This window comes from Phymastichus coffea, unplaced genomic scaffold, assembly GCF_024137745.1.
Source record: "Phymastichus coffea isolate CEN01 unplaced genomic scaffold, Cenicafe_Pcof_1.1 PCOF00061, whole genome shotgun sequence".
Taxonomy (NCBI): Eukaryota; Metazoa; Arthropoda; class Insecta; order Hymenoptera; family Eulophidae; genus Phymastichus; species Phymastichus coffea.
In genome coordinates, this window is record NW_026706872.1 from 1186340 (window position 1) to 1202640 (window position 16301).

Sequence of the window (16301 nt, forward strand, 5' to 3'; positions counted from 1 at the left end):
AGGCGATGCAGCGAAAATGCAGCATCAGTGTAAATCCGTATTAAAATAATTTTTCTTTATATCACTTAATCGTAGAAATATTCGAATATCAATTAAGTGTTGGCAAAACATGAAGTGATTAATTGGTGTCAATGGTAAGAGCGAAAGTTAGTTTTTTTTTTCAATGATTTAATCACGTACCAAACCATAATAGTGACCTATAATTGCTTAAAAATGCGAAGGAGAGTGGCCAAGTAGAAGAAATCACGAAGGATATGTACAATACTGGTCGACGATCTGCTATCAGTACATCCGAACTCGGTTTATATTCCGATCACAGTGATCCGTATAACAATAATACGTATAGTACCAACGTTCGAAAGCTAGTTATTGGAATAATGGTTATATTTTCAGTTATTTTGGTAAGTCACATGCAACAACATCGTTTTGGACAAGTTTACGATTAGTAAAAATTAGAACGTTTCTACTTTCATACAACTTTATACGCGATTTTCATAAAACTTTCATAGTGAAATTCAGTATCGAATATATTTAAAGAAGCTCATACTTGTACATAGAACTTTCAGGTATTCACGAGTCGAAGTAAATCATCAGTTCATTTTTAATTCTATAAATGTTAAATTCAAAAAGAAGAAGTTTGCTCAATAATCATTTCACAAAATTACCGTCATAAACAATGCACAAACGTGTTAAAAAGTCAACACCTTTCACTGCTCTCGACAATATACGCCGTACATGCACACATATAAAAATACGGCTCACTTGCATGCATGACGGCCCAAGCGGCAACAATCCCTTCCATCAAGATTCTGATGCGCTTCACATATAGGGCACTTGCTCTTCGATGCGCACTGGCACCGACACTAAACTCGTCCAAAGTAAATTTATTAGAAAGGAACTTGATACGTAAGGTTAACAACTATTTAATTTATGCCCCATGAATCAAACACTTATTTTTAGTTCACCTCTGAAAATCAATTCCTATGCGAAGAAAATATGCGCCAACTGTGAACTTACGTACAGAGTTCTTTTTATAATAGAAAATGATTTAAATACTCTATAGAGTACACATTATTCTGTATAATAATGAATGTATACATGTAAGTTAACTAGATATCTAAAATGTAAAATTTGAAACTTTGATTGATGTTGTAGATATATATTTTTTAATGAAATAATCATTCAAAATGATTATAGATTGGTATATTTCTATACGACTTTACATTGAGTGCATCTGTGAATAGCAAAATGAGTCAAGAAACAAAGCACATCTACATTCTCCAAAACAGCTTTAGAAAGCCAACGCTTAATGCAACCAGAAGATCCAGCGTGACGCTCGCTCCGACAATCTACATAGTGAACAGTAGCCATGCAACTGGCTTCGAGGATCGTTCCGACGACGAAAAAAACACCGAGTACAAACAGGAAGAGGTGGATAATCCTGTTATTGAAACTCGAACTCAGCGAGAAGCTCAAGAGGGTCCAGAGTCAAAGATGCAAAATTTACAGAATTTTAAGTTTCGTGACCGAATGTTAGATCGCACACCTGACGAGATCGAGTTATCTGATCGACCAAAATCAATAATACAAAACCACGCGATGATTTATCGAGCAAGGTATATTTCTTCAAATGTATTATAACGATAATTAGAAAAAGGAAAAACTTATATTTAAAATTATTATTCGCAGTAATAAAATAAAACTACCTACATTAGAAAATGACGAAGCAGAGCTGAGTCCTGGCTACAGTCAGCGAGCGACTCCGTTTCGATTTGAGCTAACTGGTCCACCACCAGCATCCTTCAAACGTCCAAAATATCCGCAGCTATCCCAATATCAGCATCCACATACCTCGAGAAATATTCAAGATATCATCAAGTATCTTACGAACAATCCAGAGTCATTAAACCGAGGCATCAAGTTTACAGGATATTATGTAAATCCAAAAAAATACAATACCGATATTAGAGAAGTCGCAATGAATAGCGAGAAATCGGAAGAAGCAGTTCCTTACGCGATGTCATTTAATACGGATCCCCTTTATCAGTATAAGCCTAAGCATCCAGCTGACGTAAATCTGTTAGCAACCTCGAATTTTCGGTAAGATTCGTTATGCCTCTAAAACCACTAATCATTAACAAACTTATCAACTCATGTAACGACTATTTACAGATTTTCTCCGATGGGACTGCAAAGATACAACTCGTACTATGATAGTTATCATCAAAAACCAACCAGTAGCAAGCACTCGATTTATCAAGAACATCAATATGACAATGCTGGTAATTACGGCACGATGACTTATAGCAAAAAACGAAAACCAAAACCTTTTAGCGTCATGTTGGACATATATCCCATAACCGAAGCAACAGAGCCGACTAAAAAATCATCATCAAAATCACAAACTATTATCGAAGATGCAGACTCAAGGAGATCGCCAATTCCATTGATCCCTTATCAACCACGTCATTCAAAAGCTTATGGCGTTTACACACAAGCGCCACCAATGCCACCAATACCGAATTCCCAAATTCCAGCTATAGAAGAGAAAGAAGCGCATCACATGATACTCCATTTAAACGTTTATCCAAGAAAAAAAACTAAAGCTACTTGGTAAATATTGAACATATATTGTATCAGTTTAATTACAAAAGTAGAATATAACTGTAACCCATAAAAATGGTACTTTACAAAAGAACAAATAATGATGCCACGCAAAAAAAAGATAATAAAACTCAATGGCAAGTGAAATGCGCGTAGTTTAACCATTATATCAACCCGTGAGAATCTACACGTCGTAGAGATATGTAAAGCCTGATTACGACAGACTATATCACCTTTACAAACGAAACTCAACAATAATATGATGGTCATACGTAGTGCGCCAATACTTTCACTATGCCAGTGCGGAGTAGGTTTGAAATATTTTAAAAAAAGTCCTTACGCCAGGTCGCGAACTTTGGTCATTCTCGTATCTTCACTAATTTCGTTGGAATTTTCATTGTACATTAATACATATAGGAATCGAAGGAGTAGAAATAGTTTTTATTAATATATTTGCAATATTTATTAATTGTATTATTGTTTATTCTTAACGTGTTAGCTGAAAGATAAAGATGTGCAAAAGCTAAGCTGAAGACCGTTTCGAAAGAAATTTTATTCACGGGATTCAAACAATGTTTTTCTAATTTTTAATTTTCCAAAATATAATCGTCATATAATGCTATTGGAAATCGAAGTTTATTAACTAATGTCCTCGAGAATATCGAGTGACGTTATTATACAAGGAAAATTTAACGAATGTAAAACATTAACTTTAGCTAATGTCCTCGAGCATATTGTGTGACGTCATGTACAAGAAAGATTTACGAATGTAAAACATTAACTTTAGCTGAAAGAGAAAAGAATCGATGATGCCGCAATAAATAGAAGAAAGCGCCTGAGGGTATGAGAATCTTGAAAAAGAACCTATTTATATGGATGTAATTATCTTTTAAAATACATAAATTGACGATATTTCTTTTTTTTTTCAACAAAAAGTGTCCATTTACTATCTCCGAACGGTGCATATATTATAAATTACGTAACTTAACATCTTGACAGTTACTTTCATTTCTTTTTCAGGAACGATGTTATGGAACGGTCGGAAGCAATGCTATCAAGCGAGAAACAAGAGTTGATCGATAGACTGATTACTCCATTCAACAAAATTGCCAAGCACTTGACAGCTCAGGCGGCTGTTGAAGAGGCTAAATATGACGAGGAGATAGATCGCACCGATTCGGTGAAAGTTCGTTACGAAGAAAATCCTTTAATAAAAGAGGATGTGGAAGAGGTAAAAGGCAGTTTTGCTGTCGATCACTCAAAAGTCCAAGTCAACGCTGAAAGGCTAATTGCAGCTATCGATGGTGACAAATGCCAAAACTGCGAGATAATAACTACACAGGTAGGATCGACAACTTCATTGGGTAGTACTACTGTTTCAGCTAGTACGATATCTGGTACCATTGCAAATACCACGATTGCTACAACAAACTTCAGTACGATTGAAACTACAACGGTAACGAATATCGATTCGACTACATTTAAAGATATAGATACCGTTGAAGGGTTTCAAAAGTTCGCGGATAGCTTAATAGCAATGGATTAGACTTTACATTTAGTTTGAAAAAAGATTTTATGAGCTCTTTTTACATCACTTCTTAATATTTATTTGGTCTACTGTAATGAACTAAAGACTGTAGATAATAATAAAACTTTTGTATTTGACAAATAAAAAATATAATACAACATTCCGTACATTATTATTTTATACACAAATACATCATTACACGACTAATAAATTAGCCATCAACACTAATAGTCCATATAAATAAATTATTTATACATGTAATAAATATACAGCTCTCCACACAGAAACTGTTCGTCACTAGCACCTTACAAGTTTCTCTCGTGGCGCCACTTTTCTTTTGTTCAGTCAACACTTTTGTCAATAACACAAGTTACATGCATGGTATGCTTTTTCACAGGCGATTTCTTTTCTTGATCTTGCTGTTTCATTTTAACGATATAAGAAAGTTACGTCCTCGAAAGTGTGCTTGGGTGATATAAGGTAGCTGCGGTATTACCCTACTCGTAAGGACCTTCTTGCGGCGAGCCAACAGATAGCATTGTACCAGGTCCTAATGTCGTGTGAGATCCAGAACTAATCAGGCCTGGGGCTGATGAGACATAACTTAGCGTTGCTCTTGGCTGGTCTCGTAGTCGTGAATGTCTTGCTTGTTGTTTGTATCTGAAAACATTTTTGCATTGTTATTAACTTACATGCGTTAAATTGGGAAATCGATTTTCACGAGCATGTATAGCTCGTGGCTAAATATCAATAGACTTCTTTTCTTGATTACGCAAAGGAAATTAAAATTACTTCAGAAATGCGATTATGATTTGAATATTGATTAACTTTAGTGAATTAGTAAAGAATCAATAACTCACTTGGCATGCATACAGCAAATGGCAAAGCTTGCCGTAATGGTAGCAACACCAATAAATGCAGCAATAGCTAACACCCACATCTGCGTGGTTGACGCATCAGTTCTAGCAACGGTAACAGCACAATTCTGTACTCTTTCCATATTAAATTTCTTATAGACGTCTTTCAGTTGCTCATTCTTAGGATCATTCAACAAAGCTTTCATTTCGCCTAAAGTATAAGTCTCTTTACCTACAATTTGGAAGCATGAACTTGTAGATGAAAAGTCTAGTGAGTTATCATCTTTAGCATAGAACTGCGTATCATAAACGTTGACAGATATCGGTAACAACAAAGCTTTAGCAACTGCGTTTTCAAACTCTTCAAGCTTCTTTCGAACTTCTACTGGTGGCTTAGAGAATACAAATTTCAACATGTCTCGATCTCGGAGCATGAATATTCTTAACGTGACGTTAGTTTCTCTTCCGGGTACAAGAGAGTTATTTGCAGAAATAGAAACCTCCATGTATCCATCATAATAAACGGTTAACGATCCCGTAGTTCTAATTTCACCGGTTTTAGGATTCAGAGATATCGGAGGTGGTATTGATCTTTTCGTCATGGTGTGATCTGTATTAGAGATGAAAAGTATTTCGCCTATATTATAATTGAGGGATAAAGCATCCGAGTCAACATCCTCAGCTTCCAACGTAATAAGATGCGTGTCAATAGGCACATTCAGTCGTACTCCAATTGTAAAGTTATCTTTCTTGAATTTCGGTCTATTATCATCTATATCAATAATTTTTACAAGTACTTGCCTCTCCGTAGGATCTTGTTTGTTGTAGGGCTTCGGCACATGATCTACAGATTGCGTTGAATATTTGAAACACTTGATCGTTAATAAGTACTTTTCAGCAACTTCTCTATCTATCCTTGCAGCAGATTTTATCAAGGCACTATTATTAGCTAATCTTTCTATGGCAAAAAGGTCAGCTTCATTTCCATACACAATAACGTAGTCAATCATACCATTCTCGCCAATATCTTCATCTACTGCTTGAACTACGCCAACCTTGGTGCCAATTGGGGTCTCCTCTTTCAAGTTCATGTCTATAGGGGGACTAAAGAAACTTCGTTTAAAGTGTGGCTTATGATCATCTATATCCAGAACTTTGACCTGCAAAATTCTGGTAGCTTGTTGAGGTGGTTCTCCAAGATCCTGAGCTACAAGTATCAACGTATAGCTGTCCTTTGTCTCGCGATCCAATAATGTTCTCGTCGTGATTAAACCAGTTTCTTCATCAATTTTAAAGGCACTTGCATCACTGCCAAAATTTCCATCTTCGAGAAACTTAAACATTATCTTACCGTTTGGCAAGTTTGGATCATCTGGATCAGATGCGACCACTTGAAAAACGGGACTGCCGATCGTAGAATTTTCAGCGATTTGAGCAATTTCTTCAAAAGTAGGTCTTACAAATAGCGGAACGCCATCGTTACTAACTACATCACCGATATAAAGTGCTAGCATAACATCAGTAAATAAAGGTGGATCTCCAGAATCTTGAGCTCGAATCCGTAGTAAGTAAGGCTCCGTTCTACCTTTGCCTGTCAATTCATGTTTTGACTCAATCTCACCAGTTGTTTGATTTATTTTAAACAGCCCTAAAATCATATTATTACATTTAGTTACCGTCCTTAGGGCACATATAAATATCCTAAAATTGTTATACATACCGACAGCCTCTCCTTGATCTATAATTTCAAAGTGAATAATACCCCCCGATCCTTCATCAGGGTCACTTGCTGTTATATTGATTATGCTAACGCCCACAGGAGCATTTTCTGGTATAACTGCAGTATAAGATTTTTGTGGAAACATTGGTGCATTGTCGTTTACGTCAAGCACGTCAACTGCAATAAGTGCTCTTGCTGTTCTTTGCGCTGCGCCTCCCCCTGGCGTATCAGCTGCGATTGCATACATTCGTAAAACTGACTGCCTTTCTCGATCGAGAGTCATATTTGGTGCAATCTGTTAAAGGAGTAAAAAATACATTATTTATCATTACTAGTGACATCAGATTCACTCCGCGGGCTCTTATCTTCTTTTTCATTTCTTGTCATATCAATTAACATATTTTACAAAATTACTTGTTTCGAAGGTTGTTTTTTCAATTTTTCTACAAAACATTACAGCGGAAAAATATGTATTAGTAAAACAGTTCCATGTATTTCAACTTCATGTTTTATCATATTGGAAACTACTATAAAGTAATTATGATTTTTTTCAACTATGGATCATATTATTATTATTAAATATTTATTTTACTCTGTTAATAAATATTGCGGCATAACTATAACTTTTATTTCAATCTTACACATTCAAAAGTCAAATTATTGATTAATAATAGATCATAATTAGAATAATTTTAAAGAATAACCTTTTGCTTTTATGAACCAAAATTTACACAACAATAGTTTTTATGAAACAATTTACTCACTGCTAGCTCCATAAAATAAATGTTAAAACAATATCACTGCACCCCATATTTTTTGTATCTTCATTATCGTCAAAATTATCCAAAATAATTATGTTTAATTGAATTTTGAACACTAAAATCTCAAATTTGAACCATATATAATATCTGAACTAATTAGATTACGAATAAAACGCTATAACATGGCATCCATAATTTTTTCATAAGAGGATTTATATTATGTTAGAATTAAAAAAAATTTGAGCAGATAAAATCGCTACTCACTCGAATACTCCCATTCACTGCATCAATTTCGAAATAGTTTGCATTTTCTCCGGTTATAGAATATCTTACTATTCCATAGCCACGATTTCTTTCCTCTTCTGTATTGATGCTATCTATATCGGTCGCCTTGACAGTTACCACAACTTTTGATGGCTTGTCAGATTCTAACACGGCTATTTTATAATCTTTCTGTGTAAAGATCGGGTTATTATCGTTGACGTCTTGAACAGTAACAATGATATTTGCTTCCGACATCCTCCTTGTAATCTCATAATCCCTAGTCACAGCTCTGACTTTGAATTTAATTTGCTATAAAAAATTCAATTACAATTATAATGGTCACATTGAGATGAATTTCGGAACAATGCGGAATTATTTAAACCTTTTCATTCAGAGTCTCGTAGTCTATCCTCTTATTGAGAACGACATTTCCACTTTGAACTCCAACATTAACATATTGCTCATCATTCTCACCACGGACTAGCTCGAATCTCTGAATGGCATAACCAGTTTGCGGCTCTTTCGCAGTGAGTACGAGCAGCGTAGTGCCAAGCGGCTGTTCCTCCGGTACTGTCAACTTAATTGTCGGGTTATTAGGCGTCCAACCTGCGTTGATGAATCTGGGATTGTCGTCGCTGTATGCTTGTATATAAGCTGTTACTTCAGTATGTGCAACTTGTTTTTTTTTATCGACAACTGCATTTTCATCTCTGGCTTCCACTTGGAAGATGATTACGGCTGCCGTCTGATAGTCGAGAGTACGATTGACAGAAATAACACCGGTAGTCTTATTTATTCGAAAAGTAGTCTTATAGTCATATATATTGTTCATTAAAGCTACACCAGCTTTATCAACGGCTGTAATAGGTTCTACGATTGAGTATTCAATGTTAGCATCGGTGTCTGGATCTTCTGCCGTTAATTTCAAAATAATTTCGCCTATAACAAGTCATTGCTCATTAATATCACCGAAGTGAACAATTAACAAATAAATCAGTCATCGTAATATTTACCAATACTAGCTCTCTCTGAGACGTAAACAGTGTAGGTTGAATTAGGAAAAACAGGTGATTTATTATTCACATCAACAATAGTAACAGTAACGGTTGTCGTAGCAGTCTCCTTTATCGGCGTACCAGAGTCAATCGCGTAAATAACCACCTCATATTTGTCTCCACCTTTTTCAAGATCGAGCCTCGCATCTGGCGAAACAGTTATTATCCCGGAATTCGGATTGATTACAAAATTATCTTTAGCGCCCGATCGAATCTGATACTGTAACAAGTTATCTCTTCCATCCGGATCATTAGCCATTACGCGTATGACTTCCGTACCAGATGCTGCGTTCTCCAAAATTCTTGCGCGATAGGCACTTGGACCAGGAAGCGTTGATTTGAAGTTACCTCGGAAGATGGGTTTTTGATTGCCCGGTACACCTACACGAATATAAACTTTCGCTTCCGAATATCGAGGTGGGGAGCCGTAATCTGTTGCACGTGTAGTTAGCTCGTAGACGCCCCGCTCAGTGTCACCTGAGCGTGCTGGAGTTGTGATGGTTAGTTCTCCAGTGTCGGGATGAAGCTGTTAATGAGAAATACTTTAGTAAAAAAAAGATTTCATAATATGAAAATATTATATTTGCTCGTATGTTTACCTTGAATACATTGTCGTTCATGCTATTGTGATCAGTAATAGAATAAGAAACCCGGCCACCTCCTTGAGTTGGCCCATCAATATCAATAGCTCGGATGAACATTTGGGGATCAAAACTAGTCGCACTTTCTCTTATGATTCTCGAGTAGTCAGACTGCTCGAACATTGGGTCATTGTCATTGACATCCCCCACCTCGATCAATAAGACTACCGAAGAAATTTTGCCACCGCCATCTTTCGCTTCTATAGACAGCGAATACGAACGTTGGGTTTCGTAATCGAGTGCTTTTGCCACATATACACCGCCGTTTTTCAAGTCAGTACGGAACTTTTCTGCACCAAATCCTCGTAAATTATAGGTAAGTTCACTAAATTTACCACTATCTACATCTTTAGCTTTGATATCACTGAATTTTAAGCCGATTTCGGCATCTTCAGCTACATCAAGTCGATAGATTTCTTGAGAGAATTCTGGGCTGTGGTCATTAGCATCAACCAGCTGAAGGTGCACCGTGGAAAATGCAACCTAGGAGCGATGATACATAGTTTAAATGCGTTAAGTAAAGTGCATCGAAATGAAAGTTGTCATTAGGTAATGCAATAAGTAATCTCGTTTTTTTAGCAATTTCCAACGTTATAATAGTGTACATTATTTTAATACAACTAATTAACTTCGTTATACCAACGTACGCCATTATTTTTAAAAATTGTCTATAATAATTCTGATAATTATAGGTTTTTTGATACAATAACATAACTAAAGAATGAAATTTACCGAAAACATATAGAAAGAGAAATGATGAATCATTTGATATACTTACAACTTGATCATTTACAGAGGCTGCAACCTCAAATTCCAGCTCATGATTACCAGGTATATCGTAATCCAATACATTTGAGTCTTGCGTTCTAATGATGGTCGAAACTCGGCCTTGACCTTCTTCGGGGCTGATTGCAAAAGCTTTGCTCACACCTGGATAATTCGGTGAATCCCGCAATACTAACTTGTATTTTGCATTTTCGCCTATGTCATCGTCAGTGACTAACATGTTCAAACCTATAAAAAGTGCATTTGTTTTAGTTAATATACTTTGAGCCATATATGTTGTTTAAAACACTACACAATTGTTATAAAAAACCGAACTACTAAAGTTTCTTTAATATGGATATAATCTATTAATGGAACCGATCAAATCTCTGATGGTAATACAAAACCAACGACCGTCGTAGCAGCTTGAAGCAAATCATCTATTATTGAAGATTACAAAAATAAACGTTCATTGTGTAAGTTCCGAAGGCAATTAAAATTATTAAATGTTTCGTAAGAAAATATAGTGGTGTAACCTTTGAATCGTTGCATATTATAGAAACGAACTAAAAAGTTAGTATAAAAGTCACCTACCAGGCAACGCAGTGTCAGTACCAATATCTTCAGAAATCTTCAGATTGAACAAATCCTCACTGAACCGAGGTACCATATCATCAACATCCGTCACAATGATCGTTACCGTTGACACCGTCGAATCTGACAATGTCTGGTTATCAATCAATTCTGTCGCTCTAACGTCAAAACTGTAAATTCCACCGTTTTGCATAATACTTGGATCTTCACGGTCGAGCGACACGTCTGTAGTAATAAGGTGTCCAACTATAACATCACCCTCTCGCATAACTTCCAATTGAAAGTAACCATCTGCTTCATTTTCGAGTTCTAGTTTCAAGTTTCTTGGTTGTTCTGTATCTCCATCGCGTGCTCGAATCGTGAGAACTGTCACATTTGCTTCTTTGTTTTCCGCCAAGGCGCCACTGTACGGCGCATTTATGAAGATTGGAGGTTGATCCTGAAAAAAATAGAATAGGAGAAATATCCTCCATGGCTATATCATACGTATATGATTTCACTTATTTTCATGTAACTGTGTTCATGTCGTTTATAACCTGTCCATCGAATTTGTATTTAATCAAGATGCATTTGATAACGTATAAAGCAAAAAAACACAAGTTTGAGCAACATTCCTACAGTAATATATAGCAAAAGAAGTTCAGTTACCTCGGAAGCATTACGATTATTCAAAAAAAATTATCTTCACTCATCAAAGCGACTTACCCACTCACGACTCACTTATTCGACTATGAAATTAAATAATTAAAGCATTGTTTTACCTGAATATCCAGTACATCGATGGCAACAGTAGCTTTTGCTTGCAATCTCTTGAGCGGATCAGTTGCCCCATCCACGGCGACTAAATTAATAAGGTAAGAGTTCCTTCTTTCATAGTCCAGTGCTTCCATCAATGTAATTTGTACGTCATATTTTCCTTCAGACAGCTGGAAAACGTTCAATTATTATTTACCATCGCCAAACGTATTCACACAATTCAATATGGTTTGCCTCTATGCTTTTTGTACACATAGAATTTCTCAAACGAGAATCATAATAATCTGTATGATTCTGATTTCCTATGGACTATACGCCGGCGTTTATACAATGATCGATCGATCAAAAGAACCGCTGCGACCACGGCCTTTCTTTTAACAAAACAGCGTTACGCAAGTCGTACACGCATACGTGCAATAGCTATAACGCGAAATATAGCTCGGACGCGAGAGTAGAAATTCCGCTTACGAAATATATAGCTACAAAATAATATTTGATGCTCTTGCAATAAAAAAGCAAGAGTGTGATACGTTATAAGAAATTTACTTTAAAACACGTTCATTTGAAAAATTTTTATCAAATGTTGGGTAAGTATGAGCTTCATTGTAAGTTACTGACCTATGGCGAGTCGATTGCATAGCAATTGTTAATATTACATTGAATTTCTGATTATACACGGGCAGGCAGTACGTAACAAAAAGAGTCCATTAATGATATAATCGCAAACAATGAGTGACGTAAAACTCAGCATTGATTTACACGTAAGTAATATATAAATGCAAAGACCAGTGAGCTCAATCGGAATCGTATGAAATTCTCATTTAAGTATACCTTAAGCGTAGCAATGGCAAACACTCGACAAACGTCATCATCTCTGCTGGCGGGTACACAATCAACTTTGACATCAGCATTGACACCACCATCGCGATCGGTAACAGTGATGGTACCAGCTTTCAAAAGTAGACCGCCGACCTTTGCACTCTCGGGTACTCGAGCAACGTAAGGTCGACCGTGGTAAGCTGGTGGATTGTCATTCTCGTCAAGCACCGCTATCTCGCGACGGAGTGAGAATATATTTGGCTCCGAACCTGATATACTCTCATCTGAAAAACACAAGGTTGGATGGCTTTCTTCTTCTATTATGTAACAGATACAATTAAGATTACATTGGGTTGAGTGATTAGTTTAAGCGATTCACTCCAGGGATAAATTCGAGTTTGTGTCCGTCAATTTTTTCAAACATAAAAAATAACAAAGGTAATGAACTAATGTTTAATTAATTACAATCAAAAGTTACATTATAGTACATAAAAATAATCAAATTTCTCGAAGACGTTGGATTTTCAAAGGAAATAACAAAGTCTCTATTGAATTATATAAAGTCTTTTTGTATACTTTTATTAAAAGTATGACTTCATCTATTTACCAAAATTATTGATATTACCAAGTGTAATTTTTTTTTTAAGAAAAAAAGTACACTATTAAAACCGCTGTTAATCATTACCGCCAATTACGCGTAATATGTAGAGAAAAAATTACTACTCTCATTACATTACAAGTCATTCAATTAGTTTTCAGTAAACTCACTTGATAAACGATTAAATAAACGAATAAACAGTCACATAATAAACGAATAATCTTCGTACTCTAATAACTCAAAATCGCATATCCTATTGCTGATAGTTCAATCATCTCGCATTAGGAAATCAGTTTATTAATCTATATATGTACGTTAACGTGCGTGTGTGCCCGCGTCTCAAACTCTCTTCTGCTGCACTATTTCAAAGAATGGTAGGAGAGGTGGATCTACCTACTCATGACTGAATCTATTGTTACCCCTAAATACCCACCTAGCGCGTGTTTAGCATTCGTAAATACGTACCGGTTATGCTAATGATCACTTCAATTATGTCTTGAGCTTCATGGTCAAGCTGCCGCCTGAGGACAACGACGCCGGTGTCGCGATCAACGCTGAAATGTTCACCACTAATGCTGTAGTGCAATCGCGACCCCTCAGGATCATCCGCTTGCAGAGTATAAACTGGTGTTCCTGGTGGCGTACCCTCCGATACAGCTAGTCTTGCCATATCTCCGCCGTGAATAAAGCGAGGTGGCTGATTCACCACTTGACTCCAGCCAAAATGGCAAATGACCAGGAACAGGAACGTTTGCATTGTTCGCGACATTTTTAGGCCTACAATAAGAATGATAATGGTTTTGAAAATATTGTTTATTAATATTTTTGTAAAATACATATTCTGCCTCAAATGATGCGTCTAATAAAGATGTAATGAATAAATTCATCTTGAAATATATCTGATGGATTGGATATTTCGGACACTTGCTTGTTAACAACCAAATTACTTACAGCAAATACACGAAATGACATTTTAATCAACTCTGAAGCACTGATACTTGCAAATTATGATGAATGATAATGCTCTTTCGTTGGGAGTATATTATATTACTTTAATTGGGCATAAATGTGCTATATCCTTATCGCGATATGCATTAGAGCAAAATGACATTCGATTGGACACACTTTTACAGGATAACTATGAAAGGTTCGCATTAAAAGCTATTCTAGAAGTCGTTGAGTCACCTTTCAAACGGTATATTGATCGGTGTATCACAAGTGATATAACCAAGATCAATGCACCTAATGTAGAAACGGCATTGAGTAACGTTTCATCGAGTCTTTAGTAAAATGCTGCTACAGCGATGAAAATTAAAAGAATCAGAGCAATGAAAGAAAACGAAAATCAGCGTAACAAAACAAAAAGATTCCATTAAAAGACAATTGCTTGTAGTAAAAGTTTTTACGGCTTCGTGGTAGAAAATATCTAAGCATTCGTGCGGATGCAGCTGTTACAAACGACTACAAAGTGCCTCGACTCGACGCTATTCGGCCGCGTCGATAGGCTTTGGTTACACGCTAAAGAGGCTTCGCTTAATACCGATCAAACGGCAATAAAATTCTTGGGTTCTCCCGAGAAAAGTAGGTTTGGCAAAAGTCCAGTGTTAGCAATTGCTGAACTAGGAATCCAGGAGCTTTGAAATTCTATTGTAAGCGCAAGTCATTTAATACGCCGAGCAAATTCATTACGGCCGTTGAACTCGATACAATAAAGATCTCTACTCCTCAAATCTCATCAGTCTCATAATATCCGAAATAAAGAATGATCGTCTATCGACTGTCTTCGCAAACAATAATACTCGTAAAATTCTCGTAGAAGAAAAACGCACCTCTCGACGTTCAGTTACAATGGAACACACAGCACGCGTCCTCGCACCTATCGAACTTTCACCGTATCGTCGCTCGCTTTTTCTGCTTTTTTTCTGAACTCTGAGATCGACGCAGTGAGATAGCGAGCGACATTACGTTAGCTGTGACTTTCTCATTAAAGAACACGTCGTGCGTTACGCAATTGTGCTTCGTCACTGTTTTTTTATTCTTTTTATAACGACTTCTACATTCTAGCAAGTTGAATGACACGTACACGTCGGCAATATAATAAACTTTCGGCATGATATAATGAATACTCCTTTGCATGCAATGGGTATTCGTGAGCCAAGAGTACTGACCGTCAAGTTGTAAGGATATGACGTATATTTGAAGTAGATCTTTAATGTGTTTCCAATTGGCATTGACCAGAGTAAGAATGGTTCATTGAAATCTCATGCCTTGTATCGTCAGCCTCGTGTAACAGTAGGAAAATAAGGCGAAATGCGTACGGAATGACTGTAATCAATATACAAGCGTAATTTTTACAGATAGCTTGCCTGTACAGACTGTTCACGCTGTGAAATAATCGAGCTAATTACGCGAAGGATGAATTTGATGCAATCAGGAAGACGCACGCGTTTACGAAATATGCAGTTTGAGGGCATTGCCACTGTCACGCTATTATTACCATTCGTTTGACCGCTTTCCGAACACAAAAGCCTGCAGAAAGCCTATCATTTACTTTTCAGAAAATATTGTCATTTCTCTTTCCTTTCTTCGATGAAATCCACAAGCTGCTTCTGCTAATTTGGCATTCGGGAAGGGGAAATGCCAAACGATTATACTGTGATTATATTTTGGATGGATCACTCACATTCATGATGAGGAATAATATTGTTAGTGAGTGCAAGCAATCTTTACTACGAGAGCTAACAAGAATCTAATTAGATAAGCAGCAATCTGCGTGAAATATGCCTCAAAATACAATTCACTGTGAAGATGGTTTTTTCAAAACAGCTATATGAACAAAAGTTAATAAAATTCTTTTTAACATATGGAATGGTTTTCTGTGTAAAAGAAATGCGGTAATCCTTTTATTCAATCAACTCTATCCAGTATGATGCCACAGGGCACGTAGACCTTTCTAACAGACCGATTCCAAATACGTTTCAAGTGAAATCTTCAAACTGAACTAAATAACAGTGTGGAAAAAAGCCGAAAGGCCTGTGTGACTAAGTATCACACATAGTTCGCTACATGCAAATGAAGCAAAACGAAAGTATAGCAGCGCGAGCGATCCCTTTGCCTTTTCTATGTGAAAAAACGCAAGAACGATATAGATATACTTGTGGGTTACGAGCCGCGCGCGCAAGAGAGAGAGAGAGAGAGAGATTCTGAGGTCATTGTCGACCTGAAAACTGGTTGTGCGAAAGTAACCTCTCTCGGGTAGGCTAATAATCTGTTTGCTTTGCTCGCGAATAGCCAGAGCTGCGTGTCGGAATCGCTTGAGTGCATCGTCCGATCGTCGTA

General features: G+C 36.6%; 2 protein-coding genes across 2 annotated transcripts; one reads left to right on the forward strand and one right to left on the reverse strand.

Moving 5' to 3' along the window:
• The first annotated feature begins 254 nt into the window (after window positions 1–254).
• LOC131666771 (uncharacterized) lies at window positions 255–4150 on the forward strand. Its single transcript, XM_058939667.1, has 5 exons — window positions 255–401; window positions 1198–1616; window positions 1690–2100; window positions 2173–2613; window positions 3625–4150. The coding sequence occupies exons 1-5, from the start codon at window positions 255–257 to the stop codon at window positions 4148–4150; spliced, it is 1944 nt and encodes a 647-aa protein (XP_058795650.1).
• A 267-nt stretch (window positions 4151–4417) lies between these two features.
• Window positions 4418–13632, reverse strand: LOC131666807 (cadherin EGF LAG seven-pass G-type receptor 3). The gene is made up of 12 exons (XM_058939744.1): window positions 13428–13632; window positions 12377–12648; window positions 11551–11715; window positions 10790–11228; window positions 10209–10444; window positions 9389–9913; window positions 8748–9315; window positions 8117–8673; window positions 7735–8043; window positions 6710–7004; window positions 4993–6637; window positions 4418–4792 (listed from the first exon to the last, which is right to left on the reverse strand). The coding sequence occupies exons 1-12, from the start codon at window positions 13630–13632 to the stop codon at window positions 4630–4632; spliced, it is 5379 nt and encodes a 1792-aa protein (XP_058795727.1). The 3' UTR covers window positions 4418–4629.
• Between the last annotated feature and the right edge of the window lie 2669 nt (window positions 13633–16301).

Excerpts from the sequence above, each read along its gene's own strand:
- LOC131666771 (XM_058939667.1), top strand. The coding sequence starts at position 255 with ATGTACAATACTGGTCGACGATCTGCTATCAGTACATCCGAACTCGGT. Across the intron at positions 2,101-2,172 it reads TTAGCAACCTCGAATTTTCG|ATTTTCTCCGATGGGACTGC; the intron begins GTAAGATTCGTT and ends GACTATTTACAG. Across the intron at positions 2,614-3,624 it reads AAAAAAACTAAAGCTACTTG|GAACGATGTTATGGAACGGT; the intron begins GTAAATATTGAA and ends TTTCTTTTTCAG.
- LOC131666807 (XM_058939744.1), bottom strand. The coding sequence starts at position 13,632 with ATGGCAAGACTAGCTGTATCGGAGGGTACGCCACCAGGAACACCAGTT. Across the intron at positions 7,005-7,734 it reads CAGTGAATGGGAGTATTCGA|ATTGCACCAAATATGACTCT; the intron begins GTGAGTAGCGAT and ends CTCCTTTAACAG. Across the intron at positions 4,793-4,992 it reads ATTTGCTGTATGCATGCCAA|ATACAAACAACAAGCAAGAC; the intron begins GTGAGTTATTGA and ends AAATGTTTTCAG.